Raw genomic sequence first — 19,549 nt, 5'->3', positions numbered from 1 at the left:
TTCCTCTCTTTGTATTCGTCAAACAGTACTTCTCAAAACAAATGGTGGCAAGTCAATAAGTAATCACATTCAAATTACAGTCCGACACCGTGACTAGAATATATATGTGACTAAACACGGAAAAGACAACTGGAGTCTAGCCTGAATAAAGCATTAGCAGAATGTAAAGATAAATAAAAATTACAGTGGAGACTCGTAAAAATCAAAATGTCTCTATATATCCGAACGGACTCTCATTTGTGGTTTCTTATCATTTAATTCAAATTACAGATAATAAGTGCCCCTAAGGGAGGTATAAAATTCTGCTCTCTCTAAACTGGCTGAAATGTTTTCATTTCTACAAGTGCACAATAGGATTGCATCTGCATGTTGCAGCAGCTTTGAACGATTTTGTTCAGCAATGAATGACGGCCTTTACTGGACATGTTTGAGTGGGTTTCCTCCCGCAGTCCTGAGACATTCAAGTGTTGTGGAGACACTCATACTGCACTGTGTGTAAATGTGGGTGTGAGTCAGTTGTTTGTAGGCTGATATCTGTGACCGATCCAGGGTGTTTCCCTGCATTTGGTCCAATGAAAGTTAATTATTACTGTCTAGTGTTTTTTTTCTACATTTACAAGAACAAAAAACATCAAAGAAATGTCATATGGGCCTACTTTCAAATTCTAATATTCTCAAAGTTTGGAGAGAAGTGATCCATGTGAGGTTTGGCATGATGGTTATTCTAATTCAAATCTCAAGATCACTAATTTTAACACCATAAGTAACAAAATCAGTTAAAAATGGGATTGTTTGGACATATCTTATGAGACATCATGTGTTCGCCCTGATTGTTTCGTCTTAGGATTCTGCAAAAGATCAGCTCGTTGAAAAAAAACACCTATTTGACAAAGAATAATTAAGATGTATGCGGGCGTGTGACAACATCTCAGCTATTGATTCACGGTGCCAGATACATTTGGGTCTAAAACAGTTAATGTCACTGCAGATGTCTGTGAACAATCATCTCAGTTACCGCAGCTGCTACTTCTGCGGCGTGTGTCACCCATCTGGATTATGTACAGTACAGTAAACCTGCATAGTCATTTAGACTGCCACATGTTTTTGTGGGTTCAACTCAAAGAAGCCACTAGTACAGTTTAGCTTTTTGTATGAATACTGAAAACAAATGATGTAGCCAATTTAGGTCTTCAAATAAAGCATGCTTCCCCCCCGAAACCTCACGCTTGACTCCAGATATGTATCAGGAGATCCAAACTAGTGTATAAATACAAAGTTGCAGTGCAAAACACGAAATGATATCTGGATTTTTTTCCTTCTCCATTCATTAATTTATTATTTTTAAATTAGCCTGTCAGAGAGGCTTGCTATAGCCCAAATTTGTAGTGTTTTTGCTTGGCTATAATGGGACTATATTTCTAGACTCAAAGCCCATTTTAACTCCCTTGTTGACCTACTGTGAATGTGCTTGCAAAGGGAGACAAACTGTTAATTTAAGTTTATTTTTTATGGAGCAGAGGCTTATCATTTATGCCTTTTTTTCACACCAGATACTTGTCATTGTAGGGAAAGCACAGGTATTACTAATAACATTAATAATGGCTCTGTATATTTCAGCTGTCCCAGTAAGCCATGACAGTGTGACAGTCAGCCGGCATGCAAAATACCAGGACCCTGAAACTGGATGGAATTCAGCCAACATTAAATTTACTTTTTACACCTTTGCTTTTCCTACTGTGACGTGCCAGAGTTGTCTTCAATGAAAGCTGCCTACCTAGATAATTACAGTCGACTTATTTCCAATCATCTGTATCCACAATGATCCCCAAACAGATCACTATCCCAAAGAGATTTTTGCTCCTGTCCAAACAGAACATTTTCCACCCTTTTAATGACAAATTGAACCAGGCTGATGTATTTAGCACATGAAACCCAAAGATGTTCCCTCTGAGAGGATGTCCCCGGACCCCTACAGGGGGTTACGTCATCGCCTATAAGCCCCTGAAGTTCTGTCATCCCACCCATGGCTCTAAATGTAAGGCCTTTTTTTTTTTCCACATCTGTTTGAATGAAACACATAATCCAGAGCTGGCTGTACACTAAGGCATAACTCTCCATTCATTCTCCCTGGCAGACTGGACCCTCCTATTTGTGTGCAGCTGGACCCTTTCATTATTTACACTTGAAATGATAATGACATCATGTGTGCGGCAGCTGCACGATTTGCATCCACGCGGCACGCAGCTGAATTCGTGTGACAAAGTGGATAGGTGGACACGGATCCTCCTGCTGTATTTACATGCTAACTATATTCAGAGGTTTTTCAGCTCGTGTGATTTAATGACAGGGCGAAGTCGAATAGAAAATAGATACAATGTGATGGAGAGCCAAGGAAAGTCCATGGTCGGGATCTTGTAAGACGAAACAGTGTTTTGTTGAGCTGGCAGCTTCAGTGCCATGATGGTGCTGGCGTTCCTGGGTAGGGCATCTCTCTTTGAGGCTGGGCTCTTTGATTCCCCACTGAGTAAAGTTGAAAAGGTTGGAGGGAGATGAATGCCAGTATTTTGTTATTCTGTATGTGCAGACGTTAAGAAGAAGATGGGATGATTGGCAAAAGGGGGCTGAGAATAGCCGAGTACAAGATTTTATTTAACAGGTTTAACAAACACAACTCTACCAAGCAAGCACATACACTTACAGTCATGCCATTGATAGAACTGCTTTGTATAAGAGCCTATTAGATGATACAAAACTTGGCCAAACATGTCATCAAGAAAGCCTAGAAGTTACAATGACACTGAATACTAATCGCTGCTTGTCTGTTCTTGGATGCCACTCAATTCACACACTGAGTGAGACATGACTGAAACATTCATATGCAGTTCTATGAGGTGGAGATGATGGCATTTTGTTGGTGTTTTTCCACACAATAGGACATCGGATGGGTGTGTCAACTCAAAACAATTATGCTCCAAATTCCATTTCCACTCTTGTTTGTGTAGAATCTGTTTAGTGGCATAATTGTGTGTCCCTGGTTTAACCACAGAAGTGGTAATAATACTGCTGTTTGGCTATAAAGGAGCAATATGTTGCAGTCACTCGCCCTTGACATTCAACACAGCAAATGCAAATTCTAATTAATTGTTTTACTTTTCAAGTCAGAAAAATAATAATTTCTCAGTTGATACTATTATTGATTATGCTGATATTGTCGATCAAAACACCTCTGACACTTATCTTAGGCCCCTTAATGTTGTATATAATTCTCTTTGTAGATTTGTCTTGAGGTGTCCGTATAGAGCTCACCATTGTTCCATGTATGAATCACTTCATTGGTTGCAGCTGAACTCTATAGAAGGCAATTTCACTGGGTTCAGTTTATTTTCAAATGTGTTTATTTTAATTGTCCTTCCTATTTGAAACAGTTTTCGGTTCCATGTAGATCTTCATATTCACTCAGACATATGCAACATCCCTTTTTCTTTGTCCCAAGAATTTTCAAAGAAGTTGGATGCAGGTCATTCAAATACAAAGCTCCATCAGACTGGAATAATCTTCCTCTTTTTCTGAGATCTATTACCTCTAATACAAACTGAAGATAAACTGTTGCAATTGTTCTTTATGTTGATGTAATTGATTTAAATATGGTCATTGTATCAAATTTTTCTTGTATAACAGCAGAGGGCTGATGGGGGGGGGGGGGGGGGTCTGGCTGGGAGATGGTGAGCGAGCTGTCTGTATCTGTGTATTTGCAGTGTATTGCTGCGTTCGCATACTTTTTCTTTTTCCTTAAGTACGCACTGCAGCTGCCCTTATAAAGGAGGTACTGTTGCATACAATTCATCATAACATTGCACAAACTTTGACCCTCTTGCTTATATATTCACTGCTCAGAGGAATGCAACCTGCTGTGCGCTCCAATACTCATACTACCATACTATTTAGTAAGCCAGAAAAGATTTGGTATATCCCAAAACATAGTATGTCAAATGCAGTATTTTTTCTGGCTATTCTGACCCACAATCCTCTGCACAGCAGATATACGAGCAAGAGGGTCAAAGTTCAAGGTGCAATGTTTTGACAAAGTAGTATGTCCCAGTTATATGCATACTGCATGCAACAGTAGTATGTACTTTGTAAGGGCAGCTGCAGTATGTACTAAAAGGAAAAAGGAAAAGTATGCAATTTGGTATGCAGCCTATGTTTGTTATGTAATACTGTTTTGTCTGTATGTGTTTTTGTATTTGTGTCTATAGGAACCCCCTCGAAAATGAGATGCTACATCTCAATGGGCTTTCCTATCCTTTCAATAAATTCTAGGTATTTTAAAGACATTCCCCTCTAGAATATGAAATGTCCATTTACATCAATTTGACATGTATATTGACAACTGCTAGTTAATCCCGACAGAAGACGTATTCAGTGTAGCTTGTCCATATTTTGTCCTCGTTTGGATCATTGCTGGTGTACGCGCATGTGCCCGTGGAGCTGCAGGCCACCATGTGGAAGCCCACCTCTGTCAGCTTGTCAAACGCCTGCTCTAGAAAATTATACTTGAGATAGTAGCGGGACGTGTATCTCTCTGGTGGTCTGTCCGGGTCTCTGCTCTCGTTCAGCGTCTCTCCAAACACTTCTTTAGCCAGGGCCGTCTTCCCACACACCGTGATGCGAGCCACTCTCCTGAACTTGGCGTCGGTCTGGATGTCTCTCCCGATGGTGTACGAGCCGCGGTATCCTACGGTGATGTAGCCGGACTTCCTGGAGGAGTCGCCGCTGACCGACACGGTGCGTAAAGTCTCCATGGCGACTCCGCTGGACACGGTGCGTAAAGTGTCGCCGGACACGGTGCGTAAAGTGTCCATGGCGCCGGTGGTTGAGCCGCACTGCTGCGCTGCTCCGTCCTCCGTGTCACTCTCGCTGATTGAGTTCTCCTTACTCACCCGAGGACTGAGGCGTTTTGCGAGGTCCCGCAGCTGGAAGAAGTCCGCCTCCCTCTGCAGTCGACTCTTCTCCGGGAAGTAGTCCGGCAGCACCAGGTTGAGGTCTCGGAGGTAATCGAGGATGTAGCGGAACAAGAAGCCGTCTCTGTCCAAGAAGAAGCGCCCTTTGCTGTCTCTCGCCAACTCCTTGGGCGACTTCTTGCTGAACATGGTCCACAGCAGAGAGTCCGGCACGGCGATGAGAGTTTTGTGCCTGGTGACATAAACCTGGCCGCCGACATTAAGCTCGATGATCTCTGAGAACAGAGAGCCAGAAGAGTCGCCTCCGCAGTTGGACACTCCGCGCTCCGTGTCGGCCAGTGCCATCTCTTCTCTTCTCTTCTCTTCTCTTCTCTTCTCTTCTCTTCTCTGCTGCTGCACTGATGTGGGATCAGTGGAAAGCAACTGAGCGACTAAAGTGGCAGCGGCTTGTTTATGAAGCTCTGGGCTCACCACGTGCATGAGTGCGCGTGCTCGATGCAGGGGTTTGTCTGTCAAAATTAACATATTAACATGTTCATATTTGAACATGACGGGTGGTTGTTGATGAAGTGCTATACTTAATGTACAACCCCATGATATGCTTATATGATATGATGCAACACTGTACTACTAATGTACCCAGTGGTATACAAAGTGTCTCAAATTGGCTCCATATGGACAAACTAACATTAAAAGACACATGTATTTGTTAGTGATAAAAGCAGAATAATTTGTTCAAAAAACAAACAAACATATATTTATTGATTTTATGCATTTAACAGATTGTACAACACAGACCCTTCCCAAAATTGAACATATGACAGTATATAAAATAATAATGATACAAATTACTTGGAAGTAAATAGCTAAACATAAAGTGAATATATATATATATATATATATATATATATATATATATATAAATGAATGGGGAATATGGTTACAAACATTAAAACAAAGTACAGCACACATTCTTCACAATAGATTAGACAATAGATTTTACTCTGACTTCACACTTCTAGTACCTCTTCAAAGTCACCATTTTTAACAAATTCCCAAAACGTTTTTCAAATGTCTTGCCAAAAAATATAAGCAAAGCGGTCCCGTGCGTCAGTGCATGTGCAGCCCTCTCAAATCAATTTCAATTCGCTTTATTGATCATGACTGTCAGGTGAACAATATTGCCAAAGCGTCAATTCAATAATAAATAAATAAATAAAAAAGAACAAAATAAAAACAAAAACATATATATACACATGTATACAATTCATTAAACAAATTACAATATATATATATATTTAAAAAGAAACATGCATGTAAATGGAAGAAAACAATAAAGAAGTCATTAATGTTTGTTGTGTCAATAAAACAAACAAACAAATAAAAAACAATTAATAACAATATATTGCAAATATATCATATCTCTCTCCCACTCTCCCTCTCTCTCGCTCTCTCTCTCCCTCTCTCTCTGTCTCTCTCTCTCTCTCCCTCCCTCTCTCTCCCTCTCTCTCTCTCTTTCTTCCTCTGTGTGTGTGTGTGTGTGTATGTGTGTAAGAGAGAGAGAGAGCAAGTCTCTTCCAGCATCACTTAAAAAGCAATCACCCACATCTGATTATGTGTCATTTGTTGTTTTTTTCCTGCCCTGTAAATGTGTAGTCCTCCTTCTGATGATTATTTAATTAATGAAATAAATTCTGATGAGATTTTTTTTTTTACATGAACAAACACAATCAGAAACCATGCAGTTGAATGGCCTGAGTTATTCCAGCCAGCTTCGAAACAGGAAATGGTTGGAAAATATGGAAAGAGTGACACCCATTGCAACTCTGATGGAAATGCAGCCATCTAGAGTAACACACACACACACACAGAGAGAGAGAGAGAGAGAGAGAGAGACTTAACCCTCAATCAGCCCTTTGAAGAAGTGAGGATTTTTCAAAAATGCTCACTCTCAAGGTTTAAGATTCAAACTGGCACTCAAAAAGTTACATGTCGGCTACGAGAGCGGAAACACTCAGATAAACTTGTTCTTGTCACTTAGGAGGATGTTGCATCAATCTCTGCATGATATTCATTCCCTGAAGTCTAAGATAAACTGTAACCACCGCTACATGCCTAACCACAGCTCTCACATTAAACTTCACTTAACCCTAAAATTGTTAACCTTAATTGTGGCACAAATAGAAGACACATTCTCATTATGTAACTGTGAACAGATAGCAGTGATTCTATGTGAGAAAAAAAACTTTTGCTGATTTTGTATATTTACATTTATTTGAAATACACAGATCAGTCATTATGTCCCCACAATGTGATTAATACAAATTACACACACACACACACACACACACACACACACACACACACACACACAGACATAGCATCTCTGCTACCCAGTGAATTACTGTATCCTCCATTTAAGTGATGGACGTGCATGTATTTGGTTTATCATTGTGTTTTAATATAGGCCTAAATCTAAAAAACGCTGATTACGTGTTCAGTTTGTTAAAAAGGGTGAAATATAGTTTGGAAGCATAAATAAATGAATAATAAAACTAGAAACGCATTTGGAGAGCGCAGACCTCCGCCAAGGTGCCTGACTTTAAAAACAGATCACAGCTCACAGCTGGCGGTAGCGTGAGGTGGCCGGCTTGTTATTAACACGGTGTGTTTCCGTGTGACGTATCGGCGGATGCCTCTCTCATTCAGCAGTCTTGTTATGTCTGTTTAACGGTACACTACGTTGTCTCTCATTCTGTCATCTACCGCTTTTTCCTTTCTCACCGCGGACAACCAGCAGCTCCCGCACCTTAAAGTCTCGCCACACATCCACACACGTATCTCTCTGCTTTCAGAAGAAAGGAGGCGGGGTCACGCGTCATCAGCGCGTCATAAGTTACACTGTGCATGTGTTATACCCAGTGGTCTTAATGCTCAGGCTGATCGGAATTCTTCAAAAAATTCATTCCTGAGTCGCCACCAAAATCTAATGGATTGTTTATTGTGCCACACTCCACCCCTCCAAAAAAGTTCATTCAAATCCATCGCAAACTTTTGGAGTAATCCTAACAACAGATGGACAGACAGACAAACAAACAAACCAACACAGATGAAAACATAACCTCCTCGGCCCAAGGCCTTTGGCCTTGGCGGAGGTAACAAATGGATTGGAACACAAATGTTTTATGTATGGACTTGAAGGAGTTAGGGGCAGCTGTGGTTCAGAGGTAGAGCGGGTCGCCCACCAATCAGAAGGTCGGCGGTTCAATCCACGGCTCCTCCAGTCCACATGTCAAAGTGTCCCTGAGCAAGATACTTAACCCCAAATTGCTCCCGAAGGCTCAAAGGCCAAAATAAAATCAACACAAAGACCACTGGAAAGGAAGAATAATGACAATATTTACTGAAGCTTCTGAAGCACATAAAGAGAACAAAACTCACAAAAGACATCTGTGTTCTTGGAAGGCCGGTTTTCCCACGCGAGCAGAGAAGTTGAAATAGTTAGTTAAAAGTAATGGATAAATGATTGAAAATTGTTTAAGTAATGAAAAACAGTTTGTATCAAGTAAATGGTAAATGGTTGTCACGTCCACATTTTCCACTCCAAATGGTAATATAGAGTAGTATGAATGCAAACTTGACCAAACCAACCTAAACATTGACAATGAAGCAAAAGAATATTGTATATAGCCTAACATAACATAACATGTAAATAACATCCAGCTTATAATCAATTCATAAAAGCATATTTGAACATGACGGGTGGTGTTGATGAAGTGCTGTACTTAATGTACAACCCTAACCCTTAAAGTAAAAACATGATATGCTTATATGATATGATGCAGCACTGTACTCTACTAATGTACCCAGTAGTATACAACGTGTCTCAAATTGGCTCCATATTGACAAACTAACATTAAAAGACTCATACATATATTTGTTAGTGATAAAAACAGAATAATATTCTTTCTGTTCAAAAAACAAACAAACATATATTTATTAATTTTATGCATTTAACAGATTGTACAACACAGAACCTTCCCCCAAATTGAACCTATGACAGTGTAAAAAATAATAATATAACAAATTACTTGAAAGTATATAGCTAAACATAAAGTGAATGAAGTGAATATATATATATATATTTAAATTAATGGAGAATATGGTTACAAACATAAATAACATAACATAAATAAGTACAGCACACATTCTTCACAATAGATTAGACAATAGATTTTACTCTAACTTCACACTTCTAGTACCTCTTCAAAGTCACCATTTTTAACAAACTCCAAAAAGATTTCTCAGATGTCATAAAACTCTAAGACTTTCTTTCTAACTATATATAATGTGAGTTTCTCAAGAGCCAAACTTGATGTTCAGTTTTTCAACCAGTGGCTAAGAGAGGGGCAACCAACATTTTTCCACAGAGCAATCAAACGCCTGGCTCATAGTAGACATACCATTTTTCTTTCTGTATGAGTTAGAGAGCAGTCGTCTGGATAAATGCTTAATATACATAGCTTAGGACTTAAAGCTATTGGAGGTGAAGAGGTGTAATATAATATTCTATAATATTACAACACCATGAAAGAAGCCATTCTGCATAATGAGTACCTTTACTTTTCATACATTAATTACATTTTGCTCAGAATACTTCTGTACATTTTGAATTCAGGACTTTTACTTGTAATGGAATATCTGTAGACCATCCTATTTCTACTTTAACTTAAGTAGGGGGGGATTGGAGTACTTTTTCCACCACTGAAGTTTGGTGAGGGTTGTTCCACCTGTGTCTGCACATATACAAACTTGAATAGGTCTAGTTCTGGGTTTACCACAGTGTCTTTAGCCCAGTCATCATAAATAGTTTGTTATGTCGCAACTGAGGTCAAAGTTACTGGTTTGTAATTATTATTTTCCTGGCTGTTTGAAATAACACATCCTCTGACCTCTTGTCATGTGACTGTCCGAGAGTGTTTTAGTAGGGACTCATTTCCCTGTTCAAAACTTCCCTGGATTTCCACAGTCTGTCATCTCAAAAGGGATTGTGAAAGAATAAAGTCAACTTTCTACTTTCGTTATTATATTCTCACAGGCTTTAAAACAACCAACAAAGATACAGCATGGGTTTATTTATAATTCTATGATTTCCCTTATCACATTCAGGTCTGTTCTTTTTTAATAACTTTTCTGTCTCAGCCATCATAAGATATCTTATACCACTTATTTGATATCTTTAGCTTCCAAGCATTTTCAGAAACAAGAGATTTGGGAGATTTGCCAATACGTTAGTAAGGAAAAAAAATCAAAGACAAGTCCAGTCATTGTGAAACTCCCTACTTCTCATCATGGCAGGCTTTACCCACTTTGGAAATTTGGTAGACCAGCCTTCAGACAGTGTAATTACCTATAAAAGGCGGCTGCACTTGGATGTTTTGTCACTTGAAGACATTGTTGAGCTACAACAATGCTACGCAAGGTATTGCTTTTTTCTTTCATATTTACACATTTTTTTAGATTCAATTTTTTTTCACAATATGATATTAAATGTAGGCACCTTTTGGAGAATATTTTGGGGTTTAAAGATACACACAGATGCAGTTTATTTTAACATCTAAGCCTGATTAGATCCTTAACAACTGTACTGTCTCTGGGGAGGTTTGCATCTGACTGGCCCTGTTTCACCTTTCCAGGGTATTACGGAGAGCTTTGGAGCTGCTATCCATGCCCTCAACACCACCCAGCTGACAGATGGTGTGATTAACCGGAGCAAAAGGATGATGCTGGACACCCTGGGTGTCGGGCTGTTGGGAACCAGGACAGCTGTCTTCAACAAGGCGCTCACATACAGCCAGGTATGAGAAAGATTTTATTTTCACTAAAGTAGGATTGAAAATACCACAAAGGATGGCTTATATTAAATTCTAAATACATATTAGTAATATCTGTATAGCCCTATATATCAGTTTTTTAGTGTCAACCTGTGATCATCATCAAATCTTTCTTTATTTAGCCTCATCAGAAGTTGTCTGTGTTGATAGGAAACTAAAGCTACTGATTAGTTCAATATCTTTTCCAGCTGACACATCTACTAATTGAACTATTCTTCACCGTGATTAATTTCCTTTTCTATGAGATGTTAACATTATAAAACTGCTGCCTGTGCCTCTTCAATAGGCCAATTAGTTGATATAATCCCTTATAGGCTTATTTATTTATTCATGATTTTGTTTGTTGGAAATTACAAAAGCCACTACTGAGCTAAGAGCTACATTCATATTTAATTGCACACTTATCCTCATATTATTGCCTGATTGCAGTTGTTCACGTCTGACGAGAGGAGCAGTGTTTGGGGTAAATCAGAGATAACTCTTCCTCCTCATTTCGCTGCATTTGTCAATGGCATCGCGGTAAGCTCGGTCAAATAAATCCTAATATATAGAGAATCTAAACATGATATGGTGGTTTGACCTCTGATTATCTGTTCGGTCACTTTGTTTGGTAATAGGTTCACTCCATGGACTATGACGACACCTGGCACCCTGCTACTCATCCTTCAGGAGCTGTGCTACCTGCCCTGCTGGCCCTCGCAGAGACACTGCCCAGCCAGCCCTCCGGTCTAGACCTGCTGCTGGCCTTCAATGTTGGCATCGAGGTGCAGGGCAGACTCCTGAGGTTCTCCAGAGAGGCCTACAACATCCCTGAGAGGTGAGATATATAATAAATATAATAATATTAACCAACACCAGACTTATGGAACAAGTTAATGTGCAAATTGTAAATTACTGTACACTGGACATATTTGAGTGTCAAAGAGTTGATTCACCCAAATCACAAAAAAGTACAACACCTACCTCTAGTGGTATCTTGCCTACAGATAGTTTTGTGAGGAGGTAGAGAATGTATTTTAGTTTGTGGCACTCACAGCATTGAAAAATGACATTCAACAGAAACAGTCTCCCCACCTTGATAATCCATACACCTTCACTGTCTACAGTTTCATAAAGAATATTTCTTCAGTAGAAGAAAGTAGTTCCAATAAACACCAAGGTCTGGAGTAAGGCTGCAACGAATTATTATTTTCATTGTCGATTAATTTGTCTGATTATTTTCTTGATTAATCGATTAGTTGTTTGGTCTATAAAATGGTGAAAAATGTCAATCAGTGTTTCCCAAAACCCAAGATGACGTCTTCAAATGTCTTGTTTTGTTCACATCTCAAAAGATATTCAGTTTACTGTCATAGATGAGTAAAAAAAACAGAGAATATTCATATTTAAGAAACTGGAATCAGAGAATTTTTACTTCTTTTTTTTTCTTAAAAAATCGAAATAGTTGGCAATTAATTTAATAGAAAACAAGTAAATGATTAATCGATTAATTGTTGCAGCTCTAGTCTGTAGATTATTCAAATTGTAGTTATATTCTTTGACATGTGACTGTAGGAGCCGGGGATTGGTGGACGACCTGCTCTACCTCTGAGTCACAGCCGCCCCACCAGTTAACTCGCAGATACTCTATCCCGAATTTTGGGCAGTTTCGGACACATTTCCGATACTGGTATCGGTATAGGAAAAACTCTAGATAGGGCTCCAACAAACAGTTATTTTCACTATCAATTAATCTGCCAAATTAATCCTTGATTAATCACTTAATCGTTTGGTCTATAAAATGTCAGAAAATTGTGAAAAATGTCCATCACAATTTGCCTTAAGCCCAAGGTGACGTCCTCAAACTGCTTGTTTTGTCTGACAAAACAAAGTCTTAATCCCAATGATATTATCACTTAAAACAAAGAAAAGCAGCAAGCACTCACATTTGAGAAACTGGAATCAGTTAATGTTTGGCATTCATGCTTGAAAAATTACTTAAACCTAATTGATTGTGAAAATAGCTGCCAATTCATTTCTGTCAATCAATTAATTATTTGGCTCCAATCTTAAGCAATTCATTATTAACTCAAACACATCCTAATGTTTTTGGTCATCTTTCCCAACACTGTCAGGTTCCACCCTCCCAGTGTTGTCGGGGTGATGGGTAGCGCTGCAGCCTCAGCGAAGCTCCTGGATCTGTCCCCTGCACAGAGCAGTCATGCTCTGGCCATCGCAGCCTCCTCTGCTGGGGCGCCCTTGGCCAACGCTGCCACGCAAACCAAACCTCTCCATATTGGAAATGCTGCTCGCAAAGGCCTGGAGGCCGCTCAGCTGGCCCAGATGGGACTGGAGGGGAACCCAGCCATCTTGGATATAAACCGCGGGTTTGGTGTTTACTACAAGGATTACAGTCCTTCAGCAATGGCCCTTTCTGCTTCTAGTGACTTTAAATGGATTCTGGAAGATCAGGATGTGGCCTTCAAGCGCATCCCCGCTCACCTGGGGATGCACTGGGTTGTGGATGCGGCGCTGGCAGCCCGCGCAAAGCTTGAAAACGCAGTCGGGAACTTTGACCTCTGCCAGATAAAGCGTGTCACACTCAGAGTGCCTCCACCCAAGTACGTCGACTGCCCCTTACCCGCCACAGAGCACCAAGCCAGGCACTCATTTCAGTTCAACGCCTCCTCCGCCCTGCTGGATAACAAAGTGACAGTGTCTTCCTTCAGTGGAGCTCAGATCAACCGGCCTGCTCTGAAGGAGCTCTTGTCCAAAGTGGAGGTGGAAACCCCTAAAGATAACCAACCCAGCTTTGACAAGATGTACTGCGAGGTTGAGATAGAAACAGAGCAGGGGCAGAGTTACGTCGCCAGATGTGATACCTTTTACGGCCACTGGAGGAAGCCGCTGAGTCAGGAGGACCTGGTGGAGAAGTTCAGTGTTAATGCTTCTTCAGTGTTGTGCACAGAGGGAGTGGAGGGCGTGATTGATGTGATAGGAAACATGGAGAGAGTGAGAGAATGCTCAACTTTAGGTTCATACCTGAGAATGACAAGTAGTCAACACGAGCAGTTACACAGCATAGAGAGGTTGTGATTATACAGTAATTGATGAAGCCAGTGTGGTGAATGTGAAGTCATTTAACATTTTTAAACTTTTCCACGAGAATCATAATGTAAATATTTTATATTCATCATTTTCTTCCATGGAGTAAGAAATAAAGTGAACTGCAAAAGTGAACTTTTTCATTTTATTGCATTTTTTGTATAACACCATTGTTGCTGTTGATTTTCTAAAATGTGATTAGCATTAACATCACAAAACTGATCCACAGCATCAGAATATAATCCAGTGAGATTGAGTCAAACAGAGATTTTTGCAAAATAAATCAGACCATGTAGTGAACATAACTACTACGAACATGTATCTGGAAGTGCTTTTGATCAAGGAGTTGACTATGACATCATTCTATCTCAGTTCAGCAGGCAGCTACTATTAAGCTGTCTAAGCCCCCCCCCCATTCTTTTCTTTCCGTTTCCACCATCTTTTGAGTATTAGTACAATCAAGCAAGTTTCAGCACGTCTTGCACCATCTCCCCGATGCCATCAAATATCTCGTGTATCGGAGCGTTGCACATGAACGCGGAGGTGGTGACCAGCTTGTTCTTCTCGTCCACGTGGCTCTCGCTGACGCTCTTACTGACGTGCTTGCAGCCCAACTGGGTGATGGCCGCCGCGGTATCAGTAACGTCGGGATATCTGAGAGAGAGAGAGAGAGAGAGAGAGAGAGAGAGAGAAGAGGTACCACACAGTGTTTAGCTGCTTTAATGGATTCAAAGGTTTATTTGTCACATACACAAACAATATGTGAAGTGAAATGACATGTGGCATTCTCTTCGGTCTGTAAAAGACTGGTGTGAAAAATAAGAACAAAAAAGAAATAAGGATACAATTCAAGATGAAAAAATATAAATATGTAAAATGTACATATGTTACAAGTTTAATGCTGAACTATACAATAGAATTATGAATACGCTTCAATCCAAATATGCAAATATGCAAGCAGGTTCTGATTCTGTACACACTTAAAGGTTCCAGTTTATTACAAAGTTTCTTGGCTTTCAAGCTATGAAAATGAGACATGCCAGCAGTTTAGACAGATTATCTGAACTGTTGGTTCATCGAGTGACCATTTACTTACAAAGCAAAGACGCAGGCAGTTTTTTTTCTACTTTTGAGATTATCTATACCACTTTATTTGGAGGTGAAACGGAGAGTAAGCACACCTAATGCCACTAATAATCCCTCATTACACAGGAAAACTCAGTGCTTTGTACAACTATTGCAAAAACAGTAGCTCAAAGGTCTGTAAATGGTGATACATGTTTACAACTGACAGTTCCTGTAATAATTTTACTACTTGTCTTTGTTCTCTTTTCCAAGTAAGAGTGGCTAACCAGACTTCTTTTTAGTGATATTGCCATGGTCCCAGATCGTAACAGTTAATTCTTCCATACCAACATGTTATTTAGCACGCTAAAAAAGTATGTTTTTTTAGTATGTCCGAAACCTTAGTATGAAACTAATAGTACATGAATTGCATACTATTTCTTGTGAATTATTACAGTATGCAAACATAGGACAGTACGCCGGCACAATGCAATGCAGTAGTTACATTCATAACGGACTCATAGCTGACGGACAGCTCCATAACGTCAATAACACTTCAATTTAAGTGTAAGTGTAAGATTTCACTTTGCTATAGGCGTAATATATTTTTTAGATTAGGTCAGACTTTAAGATCTCACAAATCATCATTTGGTCACATGAGGTTAATACAGGTCGCCATGGTTACACATCTCCAACCGGCAAGGAGGCTCTCAATTACAGCTCAGTACGTCCGAAAAGATACATATTAATATTTATTCACACAAAAGTTGGAAGGATTGAATGATAGTACACATATTGAGTATGTGGTGCATAGTATGCGATTTCGGACGCAGCCATTGTCTATTTATTCTACGTGTTCTTCTTCCTTCTTCCATCGCCTACATTGCCCATAATGCAACTTGTGTTATATTAGTAGCAGCCTACAGAGGTGTGGTAAGCTCACTTCTTTCTATTAGTACTCCCCAAGACACGTTTTGATGTGTAAAATCAGTGGAGTACCCTTTTAAGACACATCTTGGGTGCTCAGGCAAGTTAGACTCACTTGTCATCCTTCTCGATGCCGACGGTGACCTCACAGCCAGGAAACACTTTGGCAGCCAGGACAGGTGAGATGCAGCAGAGGCCGATGGGTTTACCCTCGCCGTGGAACGCCTGCAGCGCAGCTTTAACTTCGTCATTAACGGAGCAGTCCTTCCCCTTCACGGCCCACGTGCAGAGGTTCTTAGCTGCCCCAAAACCACCTATGAGACATTGCAAAAATGTGATTATTCAATTCATTCAAGCACTTTTTGGTGAATCAGGGAGAAATGTTTTTTAGTAAAAAATGGCAACCAATTTTAATATCATGGGGCTATTTATCAGGATGAACACAATATTTTATCAAATTCAGTGCCTCAAGAACTTTTCAGTGTGTCTGACTGAATCAACAAAGCATGTAACAACACAATAGGATGAGATCCTCTTGGTTAAAGAGCAGCGTATGATGTTGTAGTGAATTAACCTGGGAATATAACAGCGTCATGGTCCTTAACACTGAGTTTAGACAGGTCCTGGATGTTTCCACGGGCCAGTCTTGCGCTCTCCACCAACACGTTTCTCTTCTCCTCCGACGGTTCACCTTTCAGGTGATTCACCACATGCATCTGGTCAATGTTGGGGGCAAACATGTTCACCTGCAGAGGATAAAGCAATGGTGAAGACTCTCATTTCATAATAGTAAAAAAAAAACAGACACTTTTTTTTTAAATCACTAATTAATTCTTTAGTCTTTAAAATGTGAATAAAGTAGTAAGAAATACCCATCACAAGTTCCTAAAATCCAACATGACGTTAGCTAATTGCTTGTTTTGTCAGACCATTTCATAACCCAAAGATATTCTATTTACAATCTTATAAAACTGAAAAAAGCAGCCAATCCTCTCATTGGGGAAGCTGTAACCAGAGAATATTTTGCATTTTTTCTTAATTAATGACTTACAATTAATCAGTTATTAAAAGTGTTGTCATTTACTTGATTACTTGACTTACAATAAATGAAATACAAATTTGTTTTCCTGAAAAGGTAGTAACACAGAGAAAGGATTTTATACTAAAAAAGACTGGAACTTTGGATGATACACACTTGATTTGTCTAATTCAGCCTGCTGAAGCCTCATATTACCTTAAATTTCAAAATGATTATTTTCATGAAACAAGGACTGTGGATTTTGCTTTTCTCATCATTGGAATCATGTTAAGAAGCGAGCTCTTTACAGCCAAGTATGGTCAGGACTAAGGAGGAACAATTACAGTGACCAATAACTCTTTAAATGCACATATGGATAACAGATAATAATGCACACAGTGCACTTTCATAGAGCTACTGGAGTTACCCTGCACTATACTCACTTTTAACAGTCTCTTCTGCACTATATTCACTTTTTTAATAGTTGTGTATCACAGCTGTTACCCTGCACTATATTCACTTTTAACAGTTTTCTTCATCTCCTTGTATTTTTATATCTGGTATATTCATTTGTACTTTGTACTTTGCAATATTACTAACATGTTTTGCACTATGGAACTGTGATGCTGGAAACTTGAATTTCCCTCGGGATCAATAAAGTTACTATCTATCTATCTATCTATCTATCTATGGGCATGCTAGTATTGTTTAGTACAAAATATGAACTTATCCTTTAAAAGTCATGTACAATATGTGTCATTTAAAGTCAAAGTGCATCAAACAATGCAGATGGCAGTTTGGCCTCTTTGCCCACCAGACCCCAAAGCCTGCAACAGGTGTATTTAACCATCTATTGTCAAACGCACACAATGAAAACAACAATAAAAGAAAACTTCCAGGCATATTGCATTATGTATCAGACCACATTGGAACATACTGATAATAAAGTTATGTATGTAAACATCTCACACACTTCCTCACACACCCCCCTCTCACACAAAACTGCACAGCATACTGTCAACATAGCAGTCTTGATAGACTTACACTCGCACCTCCTCTGCTCAGGTGCACCAGGACAGCGGAGGCCTCGTGGATCTCACTGCCGTCATAAACCCCGCAGCCCGCCAACACCACAGCCACGCGCTTACCCATCTGGGTCGTGTAGTAACTTTTATTTACTGTGTGAATTGTCCTGAATGTCAGTACGTTACGACCACAGTGGTGCAGCAGGGTGAGCATGGCGGACTGACAGCGGACGTCTTCTTCTTCTGCACTAACGTCACAGGCGGTTTCTCGGTGCTTCAGCGCCCCCTGGTGTCTGTAGTGTTGATGCAAATTAACACTATATAACTCATAATAGTGCAGTTACACCTCTTTTTTCATCTTCTTGTTGTATGTTTTCCTCTTAATTTATATTTGTATTATTCCAGGTACTATTGATCTTCTTGAATCTGTAATCTGTAAAATAAATTATCCATTCATTTTAGGAAATTAGTTGAAAAAGAAGAAATAATGCCATTAAAACCTTTTTGCGAGGAAGACTTAGTTATCTTTGATTAACACAATCAATACATTAATGCGGCTTTAAATTCTAATACAATTATCATATTATATTATATTATATTTTTTATTTCGAGTTCTTTATTTAATATTTACAATTGGACACATCGGCTGTAATATTATCAAAGTGCCAAATTATTATTATTATTATTATTATTATTATTATTACTACTACTACTACTACTACTACTACTACTACTACTACATAAACAGAAAAAACTTATAGAAAAACATTAAAGCTGACACAGCATACAATTTTATATTTGTTTAAATTAATTTTCAAAAACAATTAATGAATTGAATAATTTAACTTGATAGTGATTGATTTATTTGAATATGTATTTCCTCATATGTATTTTAATTATTTCATCTTAATTCAAATCAGGGAGAATTTTTTGTTTTGACACCTGATTTTTCAATTTGTTATTAATGTTTTTATTTTAAATAATTTTGTCACATTAGTCCTTGGTTGTCAGGGCCCAAAAGTGACACAGGAAATAAATAAATAAATACCAGAAAATGAGCAAGATATATTACAAAAAGATGAATAAATTAAACAATAAATAAATTGGTAGTATATTATAATTTTCTGTATTTATTGTTGTTTTTTTTGTATATACTTATCTGTATTTAAATACTTATTTTTTTCAATATTATATTTATTGCTTTTTTTGTTCATTTTGAAACAACAGAACAAACATTCACAGACGTCCCCAATAATAACATTCTCGGTACAAAGACACTTAACAAACCTAATATTAATATAAAATAAGCCAGTATAGAAACAGGAAAAACATATTATATGCAAACAAATAGATAAATAAGTAAAAAGAATATACACAAGTAAAAAAATAAAATTAAAAACAATAAAATTAAATAAAATCTATTTATATATACATATATATATATACTGTATACATATATAAATACATATACGCACACGCAGTACATACACATACAAAAACACATATAATCAATTAAAAAAAATCAGTATACAAATTCACATACTTATTAATTGTATTTATTTATTATTAGGTTTT

General features: G+C 38.6%; 3 protein-coding genes across 3 annotated transcripts; 1 reads left to right on the top strand and 2 right to left on the bottom strand.

The window, feature by feature from the left end:
* Nucleotides 1-4,135: 4,135 nt before the first annotated feature.
* Nucleotides 4,136-5,441, bottom strand: kctd12.1 (potassium channel tetramerisation domain containing 12.1). The gene has a single exon (XM_037788958.1). It carries the CDS (start codon nt 5,439-5,441, stop codon nt 4,398-4,400), a length of 1,044 nt encoding a protein of 347 aa, XP_037644886.1. The 3' UTR covers nt 4,136-4,397.
* Nucleotides 5,442-10,384: 4,943 nt separating this feature from the next.
* acod1 (aconitate decarboxylase 1) lies at nt 10,385-14,074 on the top strand. Its single transcript, XM_037790554.1, has 5 exons — nt 10,385-10,443; nt 10,658-10,819; nt 11,285-11,374; nt 11,473-11,672; nt 12,970-14,074. The coding sequence occupies exons 1-5, from the start codon at nt 10,432-10,434 to the stop codon at nt 13,928-13,930; spliced, it is 1,425 nt and encodes a 474-aa protein (XP_037646482.1). The 5' UTR covers nt 10,385-10,431; the 3' UTR covers nt 13,931-14,074.
* zgc:162944 (uncharacterized protein LOC569993 homolog) lies at nt 14,071-18,231 on the bottom strand. Its single transcript, XM_037790555.1, has 4 exons — nt 17,994-18,231; nt 16,506-16,677; nt 16,047-16,245; nt 14,071-14,593 (listed from the first exon to the last, which is right to left on the bottom strand). The coding sequence occupies exons 1-4, from the start codon at nt 18,186-18,188 to the stop codon at nt 14,398-14,400; spliced, it is 762 nt and encodes a 253-aa protein (XP_037646483.1). The 5' UTR covers nt 18,189-18,231; the 3' UTR covers nt 14,071-14,397.
* Between the last annotated feature and the right edge of the window lie 1,318 nt (nt 18,232-19,549).

Source organism: Sebastes umbrosus, chromosome 13 (assembly GCF_015220745.1).
Source record: "Sebastes umbrosus isolate fSebUmb1 chromosome 13, fSebUmb1.pri, whole genome shotgun sequence".
Taxonomy (NCBI): Eukaryota; Metazoa; Chordata; class Actinopteri; order Perciformes; family Sebastidae; genus Sebastes; species Sebastes umbrosus.
Note: the sequence above shows the minus strand (reverse complement) of the source record. Positions and strands in the feature narration are given on the sequence as shown.